This window comes from Corvus moneduloides, chromosome 1 (assembly GCF_009650955.1).
Source record: "Corvus moneduloides isolate bCorMon1 chromosome 1, bCorMon1.pri, whole genome shotgun sequence".
Taxonomy (NCBI): Eukaryota; Metazoa; Chordata; class Aves; order Passeriformes; family Corvidae; genus Corvus; species Corvus moneduloides.
This window is the reverse complement of record NC_045476.1, coordinates 62325068-62340132: the sequence shown is the minus strand read 5'-3', so window position 1 is coordinate 62340132 and position 15065 is coordinate 62325068. Positions and strand designations below refer to the sequence as shown.

General features: G+C 39.7%; 1 protein-coding gene across 8 annotated transcripts in view; it reads left to right on the top strand.

Annotated features, from left to right (window-relative positions):
- The first annotated feature begins 832 nt into the window (after positions 1–832).
- AKAP9 (A-kinase anchoring protein 9) overlaps positions 833–15065 on the top strand; it is a 105694-nt gene continuing 91461 nt past the window's right edge. For 6 of the 8 annotated variants that reach the window (XM_032112472.1, XM_032112463.1, XM_032112444.1 and 3 more), the window contains exon 1: positions 834–1088. In XM_032112472.1, the coding sequence (XP_031968363.1) occupies positions 1041–1088 (48 nt within the window). In that variant the 5' untranslated portion in view covers positions 834–1040. Of the gene's footprint in view, positions 1089–15065 lie in introns of all 8 variants that reach the window. The other 2 variants (XM_032112423.1, XM_032112483.1) reach the window with 2 other exon arrangements.

Below are 15065 nucleotides of genomic sequence, written 5' to 3'. Positions count from 1 at the left end.
AAGCCTGTGCCATCCATCGCACCATCACAAACGGAACCCACCTTAGAGGGAACTGAAAGAAAAAGCACAATAGGACCACGTGATACAAATTGCTATTAGCCTTTCAAGGCACACACTAAGTAGAATATTAAATTATCTCAGAATATTTCTTTGTATTTGCTGAGGTATAGAAATTGTATGAGCATTTAATTGCCACGTGCCATATTCCCCATTGTGCTTTTAACACACTTCTTCCAGCCTGTCTGGCACGACGAGTGCATGGTAAGTAATTTTAACAAGGGGGGCTACAGATCCTTTGTTGTCATCCTTACACAGTCTGCGGCACACGCTCGGGAAACTCGTTGTATTGTACAGCCTTAGATAGAGCTGTAGGATCCCTGCAACTGAGTGAGCCGTACGCAGGAGCAGGATACCACCTGGAAAATCGGAACTGCCAGAATTAGCCTTCTAGCCAGAGACACGGGATTGGTGGGGCAGCAGAGCTCGGGTGCTGCCCGTTCAGAGCCCCGTGTCGCAGCCCAGCGAGCGCCGGGAGCCTCGGCAGTGCTGCTCTTTTTTGGGCAGCGGGAGCCCCCCGCCTCTGCCCGCAGGGCACGGGGGTGTGGAGGGGGGTGTGGAGGGGGGTGTGCCCGCCGGCCCTGTCCGCGCCCGCTGCCCCCGGCGCCGCCGCTGCCCTGCAGGGACCAAACCCGCTCCTCCGGGGGCGGCTCCGGCGGGACTTGGCGGCAGCCAGGCGGGCGGGGGTCGCCGGCAGGCAGAGGCGCCGGGAGCGGCCGGGGCTCGGGGAGGAGGGGCTGGCAGCGGCGGGAGGAGGAGCGGGCGGCCAGACGTCACTTTCCCCGGCCGCGTGTTTACGTGGAGCTGAAGATGGCGGCGCCGGTGGCACCGCCACGGCAGCTGTCGTCGCTGTGAGGCGGGACGGGACGGGACCGGACCGGACCGGACCGGACAGCGAGCGTGTACGCTCCGGCTGAGGGGAGGGCACGGGGCAAGCCCCTCCTCCTGCTGCCGGTAACACCCTGCTCTCCCGCACAGACACCATGGAGGACGAGGAACGGCTGAAAAAGCTGGAGGCTGGGAAAGCCAAGGTAGGAGGAGGAGGCGGTGGCGTGGCCGGGAGACAGCGGGGTGAGGGCGGGGGAGGGTTGTCAGTGGGGCCAGGCCGAGCCGCGCGGTGCGGCGGCGAAGCGGGGCTGCGGCAGGGGCTTGGCGCGGGGCCCCGCCGCGAACAAAGCCGCGGGCGGAGGAGGCGCTTTGTGCCGCCCGCCCCGCGCTCCCCCGCCCGCCGCGGGGCCGGGCTGCGCTCCCGGCCGGGCGGTGGGTGCCAGTGCCCGGCGACACCGGCCCCGACAAATGGCACGCCACAGGTGCCCGTCACGGGGCCGGACGGTGACAACCCGGACAGCACCCGCTGCGGCGCCGGGCGGAGGAAGAGCCGAGGAGGAAGAGGAGAAGGAGCGTTAACCTCCTTACCCTTTGCAGCCGAGGCGCGAATCCCGTTCACCTCATAAGCCTGGGAAACCCCGTGAACCTTTAAGGAAGTTTATAAAACCGACAGCTGTTCCTCAGTGTGGAACTAATGCCGTGAGAGAGCCTTAGGAGGCAGCGGATTAGCGATGCCTCCAGTGGTGCGGGCTGGGAATGCCGTGAGTCACCCGCGGGACCCCGCCGTGTGCGCCGGCATCCCGGTGCCCGCAGAGCCGCGCTGAGCCGTCACCGCCTCGGGGCTGTCAGGCGGCTCAGACGCTGCTCTGCGGGCTTACCCAAGGGTTAATCGGGGAGCTTATCATTTTACCCTAAGCGTGGCTCAGTAACACACCGGCTGCACAGCATTTCGCCTTCTGGGCACCAGCCCAGACTACACTTTAGGAGGACCTTTTTTTTACTTCAAAGAAAGCTTTGGTGTGGTCAGTGAGATAAGATAATTAATGGCATTTTAGATAAAATTAGTGTTTTGGCCTTAGGTATAATCTATTTCCTTCCTGTAGTCATAGTTAAATGATAAGGCTTCAGAAGTTGGTCAGTCATTCATGCTAAAGATACACATGTAACTTGGCAGAATCTAATAGTACAGGCAAAATGAAGACAAGCTAAAGATGAAACTATGAAATATCATTGTCTTATTTATGTGGACTATGGAAAAGATATAGTTCATCTGCGAAGTATTGAATAGGTATTTTGCTGTATTAGTAAAAAAACTTCTTAACTTAGTGTGTTTCTGTTTGGGTTCAAAATGTCCATTGGGAAGCTCTCCTAGATGGAGTTGTATGCTTATATAGGAAAACCTGTTCCTTAAATGCTTAGTGCAAGAGTGGTGTTTGCACCTCATTATGTAGTACTGGTAAAATACACTGGGACAAATTAGATCCTGGTGGCAGTACATTCTGTCACAGATTGGCTAAGTCTTTTGATAAATTAGAAAGTGGTTCACAAAGAAAATGTTTGGAGTAGATTTGCCAGTATTATAAATCACAATGAAGAGTTTATCAAGAGAATTTAGATTTTTCTGCCCTTATTGGCCTGGGATTAACACAGAAAATTAATGACAGTTACTGAAAATCGAACCAAAGAGCCAGGACTCTAGCAGGAGTTGAGTGGCTTCCTTCAAACTTTGAGAGAAGACATGTACACTTTACTAATTTATTTGTATTTTAAGAGTACTGTCATAACTTTCACTATTGTTCTAGTCTTTTCTGTCTAAAACCTAATGATCTTGTATTTGCCTGAAGACTTTAGTATTCTATGATTTCAAACGTCCCCTGTGATTTAAGTCTTTATCACTCTTTAAAACTATACATGGTTTATGTGAAAAGGGACTATATAAGCAGTGAGTTTTTTCAGATTTTTTGTTGGTGTTCTGTGTAACATTTGCCCCTTTTTTACATGTGAATAATATAGTTAAATGTGCTGCACATTTAATTTAACATTTAATGAGATTAGGTCACAGTCTTTCAGTGACAAATGTCACTGATAAAAGCAGAAAAGAAGAAATTGTGTTAGCAGAGAATGGAAGCAGGGGTTGCTCCTGCAGCTGTTTTTCTCTTTTTCAGACGCATTCACGGTAGTGTAATGAGTGCATCTCCTAAAATTGCTTGGCTCTAATGGATATTTTCTGCAAACCACAGCAACAAGTATCCAGAAAACTTTTGAGCTTTATCACTTGAGAGTCATTTAAATTCTGAGAAAATATGTTTAAGTATGTGTTGTTACCATGGCAAAAAGTGCAGGTATTGCTACACTGCAGATACCTTAAACCATCCACCTGAAGTTACAAATTTTAAATAAGATGTTTCATAAGCTGCAAGATGAATGTAGGACTTTGGGAGTCTGGTAAAAGATGCCATGAAAGTGGCTGGTACATTGCTAACAGTGGACAGTATTCACAGTTGAGACCTGGATTCTTGCTTCGTTTGGGTTGGTTTTTTTCTTGTAAAGTAGGTACTGCTAAATCTCAGTGTGTGCATATTAAACCGTATGAACTTTCTTGTAAAGCAACCATTTGGTTGTTTTCTGAGCATAATATCAAGTAGGCAAATGTGGAGTTTGGTTTTGTGCGAATTTATCTGCAATGGAACTTTTTCTTGATGTCTTCTAAGACACTGTCCCCCCACGTACATCTTTTACAGAGAAGTGTATTAAAAGCGGATTTTCTGAAATGAATTTTCTTCTGAGTCCTCCTTTATTGTTACTGGAAATGAAGAGCTGCATTATGAATCTTACCTTGATTGAATGGTGCTAAGTGTACTCAAGCCTGGCAGAATGGGTCTCAGTGTGAGCACACAGCCTTTGTCAGTACATTATATGGAAAATGGAATAAAAAGGTCTTGATGGAGGCTCACCAATATTCATCTGTACCTGTTGATTTTCGGAAACTACACCAAGTCTGCATTATGAAGCAGTTTGCACCATATGTTGTTGTTCTGTCTGTTACAAGCCCGAAAAGGCAAGGGAGGCACAAAGTTAAACACAGTAAATTACATGCTCCTTTTTCCAGACCTGTAGTCATTCATTTTCTTTTGCCACAAGGTAAATCTGCTGAATATTATCCCAGCTTCTATAAATGTCTGTCTCCCTTCCATTGAAATGATCTCTCTGTTCCTTTATAGAACTCTCTTCTCCCACAAACACACCGGTTCTCTTATCTCATGATGTCATTATTGTGGAGCAAGAAGAGTGTTAGAAAGGCCAGTTAAGGCAAACAGTGTTGACTGTGGGGGAAAGTGGAAGGGAGATGTGTGCCAGCAGCAGAAATACAGATGCATGCTATTAGGTTGATCAGTGCCCTAAAACACAGTGACATTAGAAATCCATCAGATATGTTTTGTGCCTTGCTGAGGAGATTCTAGAATAGTATTGATGGCCTGAGACAGTGAATATGTATCTGGTCTTAAAAAAGACTACAGGGGATGGTGTTTGAAGATCTTGATATGACATACTATATATGGATTCCTGTGTGCATCAGTCTGCTTGGAAATCTCATCTAACATTAAAGGGGGTACTATTTATTGTAGTTGGGTTGGGTATTTTAATTTCATGTATTTATTTAGCAGCTTAGTAGCAGGCTTTTCTTACCAGAATATGGCACTATTTTGATCAACTTTCAAAAACTACAGAGAGTAGTTTGCTAGCTTCAGAATAAAAATGCCAGCAATTGGATTCCCTTGTCAGAAAGGGGCTTGAGGGTATTTTGGTGTAAAGCTTTTGAAATTTACAAAAATATTTTAATTTCTATGTGCACAGACATATGTGAAAGGCACAGCTATTATAACTGGCAAGATTGAGATGAAGATATCAATACCAAGTTTTATGGAATGATCCATTTTACAGTACTGAAATTTAGTTAGCAGAGTATTTAAATATGTGTTTAAATTTCTAGTGAGCAAAAGGCACTCCTTAGCTGTATGCTTGGGTTTTTTGCTGTGGGAGGGGTAAGCAAAGAGACAAATATATTTCTTAAATTCTCTTGGGTTGGTCTAGGATTTCAGGTCTAATGTTAGAAATACACAATTTACTGCCTTGTTTTTCAAAGCTTTTATGTATATTTGCAGTGTTCTAAGAAACTATGTAGTTGTTGGAGAACCTGAAGAAATTAGTGAGTTCGTTTAGTTCAAACACTTGAGAGCAGAGAGAGAGAGGCTGTTACTGCTTTTGATCTACACCAGAAGATGACTGAGCAGATGGAACAGTGATGTCGGTTGGGGAGGCTCTAATGGCTCTCAGTGGGCAAGTATTACAGGTTGTATAACTAATTTGGCAAGTTAATCTTCACAAATTGAATAGTCAAAAGAAATAATTACATATTTTGTCATCTGGTCGTGCATGTAAATATTTCAGATGGCTGAAGATGAAAAGTATATGTATTATTAAAATAGCATTGTCTAAGAGTCTGGGAATGTTTGCTGTTTGCATTGTTATGTCTTTCTTACTCGTTTGAGGGGAGAAAAAGATTTTACTCGCTTATCTCTGGCCTCTTTGGCCTGAGTTGTTTTGGCATTCTTAAGGAAAGGTTGATATGTTGAGGTTTTTTTATATAAAACACTCAAGCAAGCATGGAATAATTCTGTGACTCAGTGATTAAAGCTCTAATTTAAATCCCCCAGAAGAGCTCAAAGTATAGATTGTGTGTAAAACAAGTACTTTTAAACTCCCTGTAATTTACCTGAAGAGGAAAAAAAGCAGTATCTCAGTGGTTATTAAAGAGTTTTTTGTCACTAAAGTCACAGATCACAGAGTATTTTGAGTTGAAAGGGGACTACAAGGATCATCAAGTTCAACTCTTAAGTGACTTAAGACATTTACATATGGGGATTGAACCCACAACCTTGGTGTTATCAGCACCATGCTCTAACCAACTGAGCTAATTTCAGGGTCAGTCAAATTAAATAGATTTAAAACTAACATGTCATTAAACAGCTAGGCTACTCACACATCATCTTTTGCTTTCAAGTGTAGACTTGTTCATTTTGTTTATCCTGTCTGCCTCAAGTAACTTGAGCAAAAATAAACAGAGTTACGGAAGGACGAATTTACTTTTCAGTCTGTGTTTTCCTACTCTGCTTTTCTCTTAAAAGAACTCATATTTTCCGTATCACAAAGTGCTGATTTCATCATAAAGCCCTAATCATCATGGTCACTGTTCATAAATTGTGGACAGAAGAAGCTTTTTGAGTTAAAAGTTCACGGAATGGCTGTAGTGCTTTGTCTATATCTGAAGATGCTGGTGTGCATTAATGGACAAGAGAGGAAGCAACTGGATCTGAAGAGTTTCCTGGAAAGGTGTGGGAAAGCTTTGGCTCGAGAGTACAGTGACTCTGTGAAAAAGTACTGTAATGAAGAACAGTTTATGTGAAGGAGCCCTTTTTCTTGCACATGAAGAGCCTCAGAAATTGTATCTAGTTCTTAGGCATTCCTTTATTGCATTGGTAAGCTATTTGTTTTTCTAGGTCCTTCTCAACTTGTGAGGTTTGTCTTCTTTTTGTTTACAGGCTTCAATCTGCTCACTCCTTTGCATCTCTGTCAATTTTAAATGCCAATAATAGGAGGTATGTGGAACTGCATGTGTATATTTTGGTTATTAACATGAGTAAGCTTAAAAGCTTACTTTGTCTTGCAGAGAAAATCACATACATAAGGACTGAACATTGCCCTGGAGAGAAAACACGTGGTTTTAAAACTTTTTGAGTAAAAGAAGATAGGACAGAAATTGAGTAGAGGTGAGAAAGGAGCAAAGTGTGAGGTGTTCAGCTTGTTGTGCATGCATTATTTTTGTTCAAGACAGTGGAAATCTATATAATTGATTGCTAATAGGGTGGTACATAAGCTTGGATGAGATCAAATGGAAATCTTTGAGACCATTTTCAAGACATATTGTATGAGTAATAGCAGAAAAATTGGTATGACTAGTTTAATTTTTCTTTTGAGGATAATAGGACTATCAGCTCGTTCCAGTTTACTTGGTGTTCTTTTTGCTTTGAAAAAATAAAAAGAAAGTTTAATTTTTTTTTCTCATGTGTTCATATTTTTTGTGGACTCTATTGGGTTTTTGTTAAAAAAAGAAAAAAGGTACTTGCATTGAAATTTGGGATTCCAACACTCTTTTAAATTGAAACTACTAGAAGTCTTCCTATTTTCAAGTGTGGGTTTTTTGATATCACTGATCTCCATTTCCCTCATTCCAGAGATCTGTTCTTGCTTTTGATACAGGGCTTGATTATTGGTTTTAGATGTTATTATCAATATACCCTTTTGTTCAAATCCTTAAAATAGCTCTCTACTTTCCAATAGTGTTGCAAGGTAGAATGAGCTTTAATTTATACTTGCTTTCTTCTGGGAATGCAGAGAAATACCACTTCAAAATAATCTTTGGTTTTTTGCCAGTTTAGAGAGAATTGTTCTTTAATTCAAAATGCTAGCGAATTTCGCAAAAATAGAGAAATAAGTCAACACCGTATTGTTAGTAGCACTGTGCAAGCAAGAAATGGCGTTGTAAAAATGCGTTTTAAAATGTTTTCTCGTTCCTTGTGTAAGGAGAAGGAATTACAGAAAAGAAAGCACAAAGTTGCTCTTTGCCTACTTTCAGGACTTTCTTCATTTTAGCACTAGTCTCTCCCTCATTTCTGTGGTCTTCTTTCGAACTACTTATTTTCTTAGTATGCGTGTTGCAATAGCAAAACAGAGATGACTGCAAAATTTGTTTCCCTGTTATAACAGAATCTAGACAAGTCTGTTTGTTGGTACTTATTTGGAAATAAGCTTGATCACCACCACAGATTCATTTTAAAGAGCTTTCAGTAAATTGTGTTGATACGTCAAGGGAATTAGACTTTTTGGCATATGTAGGTGTTGCCAGAAAATCCTGTATTTTTTTCCTGATAGGAAATAACCAATCAACTAGGTGCTTTTAAATATTGAAAAAGGTGTTAACTGCAGAATAATACATGGTTACTCTAGCATCTTAGAGTTTGGAATAGTGAAAAATCTGATGAAAATAAGGACAAAAGAAAAAAGTGCTGCTTAAGTAGGTCCAACTTTGTTGAGCTACTTTATATTACAACGTAAGATTATATACTAGTAACCCAGTTGTTGGGAATCCTAATTTAGGGTCTGAAAGCTCTGTCTTAAATATCTGCCCCATAGGACAGATTTCAAGGTATTTCTATTTATTTGTTTCAAAATAATTTTGTTACTGATACAAGCTAACATTACTTTGAATTTGGAATGATAAATGTACCACAGTTCAACAAAACACAATTGATAATTACAGTCTTTTTACTGCTATGCTGAAACATAAATACATCTTGAAATTTATGTTGATGAGATGCTTGTCTGTTGACTGCAAAGAGTAGACACACCCTATTGTGTTGATGTTTCTGGTGTTCATGTTTGTGGAAGAAAACCTTAATCTTCATTTTCCCATGATTTCTTGAGAAGCCAACATTTTATAACTATCTTTCCTACAACCAGTGGAGAAAAGACTGAAGAATTAATACAAATGTTCAGATTTCTTAGAATTCTTACTTTCTTGGAAGTGTGGAATGAGTTCTCCTGCTTCCCTCCTCTTCTAAAAAGGAGCCCCAGTAAGCTTCCAGATGGAACAAATTCAACAGTTGTCAGCTGGGCAAAAGAATGGGGGATTCTAGATACCAAACAAAAAGTTTAGGGTAGTGAGGGAGTGATGAAATCCTGGTTGTAAGAACACTGAGTTGTAGCATCATGGCAAAACAAAGAAGAGGTGGTCTCTTGGACTATGCTTCTAAATCTCAAAATATGAAGAAATTTAAAAATTCTTCACAATGGGAGATAATAATGGTAAGGAGAATATATACCTTTTTTGTGATATTTTCAGAGGAAGGCTTAGATTTGATGAAAACTGTACTGCCATGGCAAAATTACAGCATATCTCTGGAACTGTGGTAGCGAGAAAGACCTGAGAAGCTTGGTGGAGTTGAGGAGATGGAGTAGATGGGATTCTGGGACTGAAAATGTTTCTGTGCAAATATTAATAAAATAGGTGTTCCAGAGAATAAGCAGAGTAAATTGCATAACAGTTTATTCAAATTTGACTTCAGTGTTAGGCTGTGATTTGCTAGAAGAGGTTATCCCTTGATCCAGGTTTTGTTTGCTGACTTTTTTACTTGTCATTAAACTCTTCTCTGTGAAGAAACCCCCAGTATCCAACCACAAAACAAGGGGAAAATATTTAAGTATTCCTAAATCCATTTAGATTGTCTAAGGGAGGTAGGTGATTTAACATAAAACCATATGTTTGCATATACATATACTCAAATAAATATTGAGAATATGTATTTTCAGTTAAAAGGTATATAGGAGAAATGTCTTACTATACCAGGTAATGCTTCATAACAGTGATAAGAAAACCCTGTCGTGGTCTGTTCAGTTGTATGCTGTGCTAGCTAGCCTAGTTTGCTGTGTTAAAAGAAATAAGGGACATCCTGATACAAGACTTCTTAAAGATGGATGTGTTAGATTTTCTTCGTTATTTAGAATGTATTCCAGGAATTCAATTTAGCTTTCTTAAAAAGAAAAAATAAAAGAACAAAAATCCACAGACAAGTCTGCAGTTTTGTGAGCAATATCAGTGTCTTTGTGAGCTTGCTTTTCTCATGATTCAGCACCATGTAAAAAGTAATAAAAGCCTGTCAAAACAGTACAAGCCTGTCAAGCCTTGCACACTGAGCATGAAATTCATGCAGTTGGTTCTTCCCTTATGTCTGCTCTGCTCCTCACAGAACTGTTTCTCACAAGCTGCAGTTTGTGGGCTTTGTTCTCACTCTGTCCATTCAGTGCCAGACATGCCACATGGTGGGAATTAATGTAAAAGTGATATAAACAAGGTGGGAAAATGATGAAGCACAAGTGAGTTTGACTTGTTCTAAAGTATTTGCAATTTACTAAAAAAATAATCAAAACCATGAACATTTCTTAAAATGAAAATTTAAGTTTTACTCAGTTTCTATAGGGAGTTGAAGCACAGAGGTGGCCAGAATGTCTATGAATAATTGCTTAAAAATGTATCGAAATTCTCCAGACTGCTTTTGAAAACTCAACACAATGTTCCTGAAAAGATGGCATTGACAACTGGATGGAAGTCACCGCATCACTTGTGTTTATTAACAAGGAATGGCTATCAGTTCCTGCTTAGCTTGAACTGAATTTAAACTATTGATCTGTATCTGAAAAGCTGATTGTCTTTTTGCCAAAGATGTAGCATCTCAGATTCTGTGCCAGTTGGTGCTTGTCAACTTGAAAAGAACTATCATCTTGTCTTGGTTATTAATAAAGTATTATTTAGACATAGTCTGTTCATTCTAAAGGTGGCTCTTTCAGGCTTCTTGGTTAATGAGAAATTAGATACAGACACAACTCTTGAGGTCTTGCTGTGCCTTTATATATTCTCTCTACCTGTTGGTTTTATTTTTTTCAATTTTTGATCTTTAAATATCTCTGTCATAACTACATTTTTACTAAAGAGGAAAACTGTAGATGTATTTTACGTAAATGCAACTAAATCGGTTTCCTCATAGGAGGAAAAAGTTAAATTTACATGAATCAGGTTAATGTAAACAGTACACAGAGACTTAAAGTAAATCAGTAGTTTATGCTTTTTCTAACATCCAAAAATACTTTCTTCAGCCCTTCTCAGCCAATATCTAATAAACTCTTCTTCTTTATTTAGTATAATGAGTAAATGTTACAATGCAGGAGGAAGGAAAAATATGCGTTGTTGGGCAGTGCAGGAGTTCTGCCGATCAGGAAAATCATGCAGTGGGCTGCAGCCCCCTTCTTGAAGCATCAACACAAATGACAAATGCTTTTGTGATTTAAGTTTTCTTGCATTAGCTACACAGAGAAGTCTGGACAAAGCCTCTTCAGATACAGATTCTCTCCACGCAGTTCTTTATGTGTTGCAGTATTGTTGCATCTTTAAAGCCCTGTGCTCTAGAAATGGTAGTTTTTTTTAAAGTTAACTGATTAGGATTTGCAGTTGATTATTTGCAGTGTGTTGTGGAAGAATGAACTATGGGAGATGGAATGAAGTATTGATTAGGATCCCACAGGAAGCAGCAGTTGCCTGACTACAATTTTCTGTAGGAGTCTAACCAGTATTCATGATTTTTGAGAAACAGTTGATTATCCTCAACCTTGGCCCCCTGGAAGCTACATTGATGCTTGATAATACACTGTAACCAGGGCTGCAGTTATCCTGCAGTTGTCAGTAAGACTCTGCATATACTCACTAGGGAGTCTCAAAAGACTGGCAAAGATTGCTCTTTAAATGAAACAGACTTCTCTGAATGAATTGTCAATATTAAGATCCTTGGGGATCTGCACAGCTGTTAATAGGAGACTTCATTTAGGTAATAAAGCTGATCCAACAGAACTTGCTGAAAGTGTTAAAGATTTTTGACACTGTTTGACATCATCTTATAAGCAAACTAAAGACTTGTTATGTACAATCATCATTTCATGGTTACAAATGAATAGAAAATTGGACTTAGCGTTATTTGTTCTAATGGCTGATTCTCAAAGTAGGTGATCATTCAGTCTTTCACAAAGCCTGTGTCACTCAATATTTACATTATTAGCAGTGGAAAGAATCTGTGGTTGTATGTACACAGTGCTAAACTGGAGTGAAGGCAAACATGGTGAAGAGGCTTAGAATTCAAAATAATGTGGTACAAAAGGACATGGAAGCAACACTCAAGGCTTTTTTTGCCTCTTTCTGGTGAGGACTGTCCTTGGGCTTCCCAGGTCCCCGAGTTTAATGGCAGAATTGGAGCAGTGAAGTATTATCCACTGTACAAAAGGTCAAACTGGGGGCCACTTAAGCAATTCTGATGTATACACATTTATGGCACTGAGTAGGCTGTATCCCAACATCCTGCAGGAGCTGGGTGCTATTGTTACAAGGCTATTTTCTTGCTCATCTTGAAAGGTCATTGCCATTAGAGGTTTAAAGTGAAGCGGTGGAAAAAAAACAACCACCAGCTTCATCTTCAGGAAGGGTGAGAAGGAATATCAGGATCTATAGGCAGGTCAGCCTGGCTGTAGACTCTAGGAAGGTGATGGAGCAGGTCCTCCTGGAACCTGTGTTCAGGCACAGGAAGGCCAAGAGCGTGATCAGAATTTATCAAGGGCAAATCAATTGTCCTCTGTGATAAACGGAGTGTCTCAGTAGATGGGGAGAGAATGGTGGATGTTGTTTACCTTGACTTTAGGAAGGCATTTGATGTGATCTCTTACAAGCTATGTGTACGAACTGGAGATAGGTAGCTTGGATAGGTGGTCTGCAAGGTTGGCAGAAAATTAGCTGGACTGCTCTGCTCAGATTGCTGAAGCAAAGTCCAGCTGGTGGTAAGTAGTGTTCTTCAGGTGTACAGTTGAACGTTTTGTAAACAACCTGCAGAATTGGAGGGAGTGTGCCTTCTGCATGCTCATGGGTAATACTGCCTTAGGGAGAGGTTAGTTAATTGAGGCATAGGGCTTCTTGTCAGAGACATTTTGACAGTCTGAAAGAACAGGCCGGCAGAAAACTCATGAGGTCATAGCAGCATGAAAGATGGTAGAAGAAAGTTCACACACTTGCCCATTGGCAGAAAGGAGGAATTTTAAATTCCCATTTCATTAGTGGTCTCTAAAAGAAGCCTACAGAATCTTCTGGTGCCTGAAAGAAAGAGGTGAGGAAGGGATCCTGCATTTCACAGTAGTGGCCAACACTGTTGTTTTCTTATCGTGAAACAGAGGAGGACTCCCAAAATTGATTTCTGCCTACAATCCCAATTATGGATTTTTTTTGTTCTCATGACTTCTTTAAGCCAAATATTGCTTTTCTAATGTGGTCAACTTGAGTAGGTAATATTCTTGGGTTTTACCTGAAACAAGGTAAGAATAACTTGAGAAACAGAATTATGTTATTTGGTAGAATCATAGCTGTTATCTTGGGTGGTAATGGGCTGATGTGATCAAATACTGATTGAGAAATTAAGGGGAGATAGAAGCCAACGGAGCTCTCTCTTACCTATCTCCTGCTCCTCTCCATGTAATTGTTTCATTGCAGTATATATTGTGGTGGTGAGAGAATGGAGGAAATAGTTCGATACAAGTTTATTCTTCCCAAGCAACTGCAGTAAGATTCTCCCTTTTTGTTGGGAGAGTCACATTCAAATACTTGATTTCACAGTGCCAGATTGGATACAATATAAACTTAATTTTAAAAAATACAAATAAATAGGCATATATTCAGTAGTTCAGTACTGTACTACATCCTAAGGAGCTGGGTTAATCCGTGCAACAAAAGGATTATATGAAAACTGCATTTTTGTGATGTAATGCAGCAAGATGACTAGCAATTAAAATAATTTATGATAGTGTTTCACTCTTCCCGTGCTCCCTAAAATAAGTGTGTATTTTTAGGTGTTGTCTTCATCTACTTAGTTTGGGGAAGAACACCTCTTTAATTTGGACCATTATGTCCATGTAACTAGTTGTGTGGGGAAAATGGACTTCAAGTGTTTTACTAGGAACCCACTTGAAGTGGGTTCCATTGTACAGAATTCTATAAAACAGGTGAAAGTAAATTTATTCTGGGGATTTTTCTTCAGTTGAAAACACAGATTTTGCTTATAGTTATTTCTTACATAAATGCATGTAAGCAAAAACATAAATGAGTCTGGTAATACTCTGGTAAAATCAAATATATGTAAGTAATTTGTATTTAGGGTACCATTATTAGAAACATTAGAATAATTACTTTTTGAAGCTTTGTATTTTCTCATTTCATAGTTTAATGTTAATAGTTCAATCTTTATAAAAATGAAAAATGTCAACCTTAACGTTTAAACACATAAGACAATTAATAAGCAGAATTAAGTGTCTGTGTTACATATAAACTTGCAGGTTGCCAGTAACTTGATTGACAAGGACTGTGTGGTGTTACTGGCAGCTGTTGCTTCTGCATACTTTTGTATTTTTAGAGTTGGCTTCTAACTGGCAGGCACAGATGGCCATAGGTTATGATTTTTGTGTGTTTCTGAATTAAAGAAAACATTTATATGTATGTTAAATTTTGTTGTCTAAATATCCTGTGTTAATTACTCCGTATGGGTTTTGATATTGATTGGTAAGTTAGAGTGTGGGATTTTTACAACCAACCATTTTTTGCTATTATGAAAGCAGTCTGTGCCAAGCTAATAAGAAGAACATTTGTTCTCATTAAGGAATCAATGTTATTTTGTGGTAGTAGTAGTTGTTTAAAGCTTTCTTGAAAAAAATTAATCAGATTTGACACCTTTACCTTGCTGATAATAAAGAATGTTCTGCCACAAATTCAGAATAGGTTGTTTCAGTGGTATTAAAGTCAAAAGGTCATAAAGTATTAAGGACTGCTCTTACCTAGAGTTTAAAGTGCTTTTAGAGAAACCCTGTGAACTTCTTTTTGAAATACCAGGCTTGTTCTGCCCGGTCTGTGAAGTTCAGTGTGGTATGTAACTTTTTTCCCCTCTCAGATTCCTGTTAAAAGTGAGGACTAAAGTCTGTATTCTAGGATGTGATAAATTACAGTTATGGTTACGGTTTATGGTTAATACAAAGAAAGTGATAATTGAGGAGAAACATTACCACATAGGAGATATGACAATAATTTCTCTTTTACCAGAAGCAGACTTGGCTCTTTCCATCTATTATTACCAAAATTTAGATTGAGATTTAGCCTTGTTTTGGGCTCAAGGAAAAGATAGACTCACTTTTCACTGCCTTATGGTCTCAGGAATGTTTTCCTAAGGTTATTTTTTGGGGAAGAGGGGCAGCATGTGAAAAAAATTAAGGAACAAGGCAGAAATTGACTAACCACCTGCCTGGTTCTAGTATTTAATGACATAGTTGCATTGCTTTTTAGGCTGTACCTGTTCTGGAAGACATTTCTTTTGAGTTGAGTATTTTTTAAGACCTAAATATAGTGGAATTAACATGCTTAATGCTTAACCGTGTTACTGTATTGCAGTTGTTTTCTTAAAATAGTTACCCTGTAAGAACTCCAAGGGATTAAT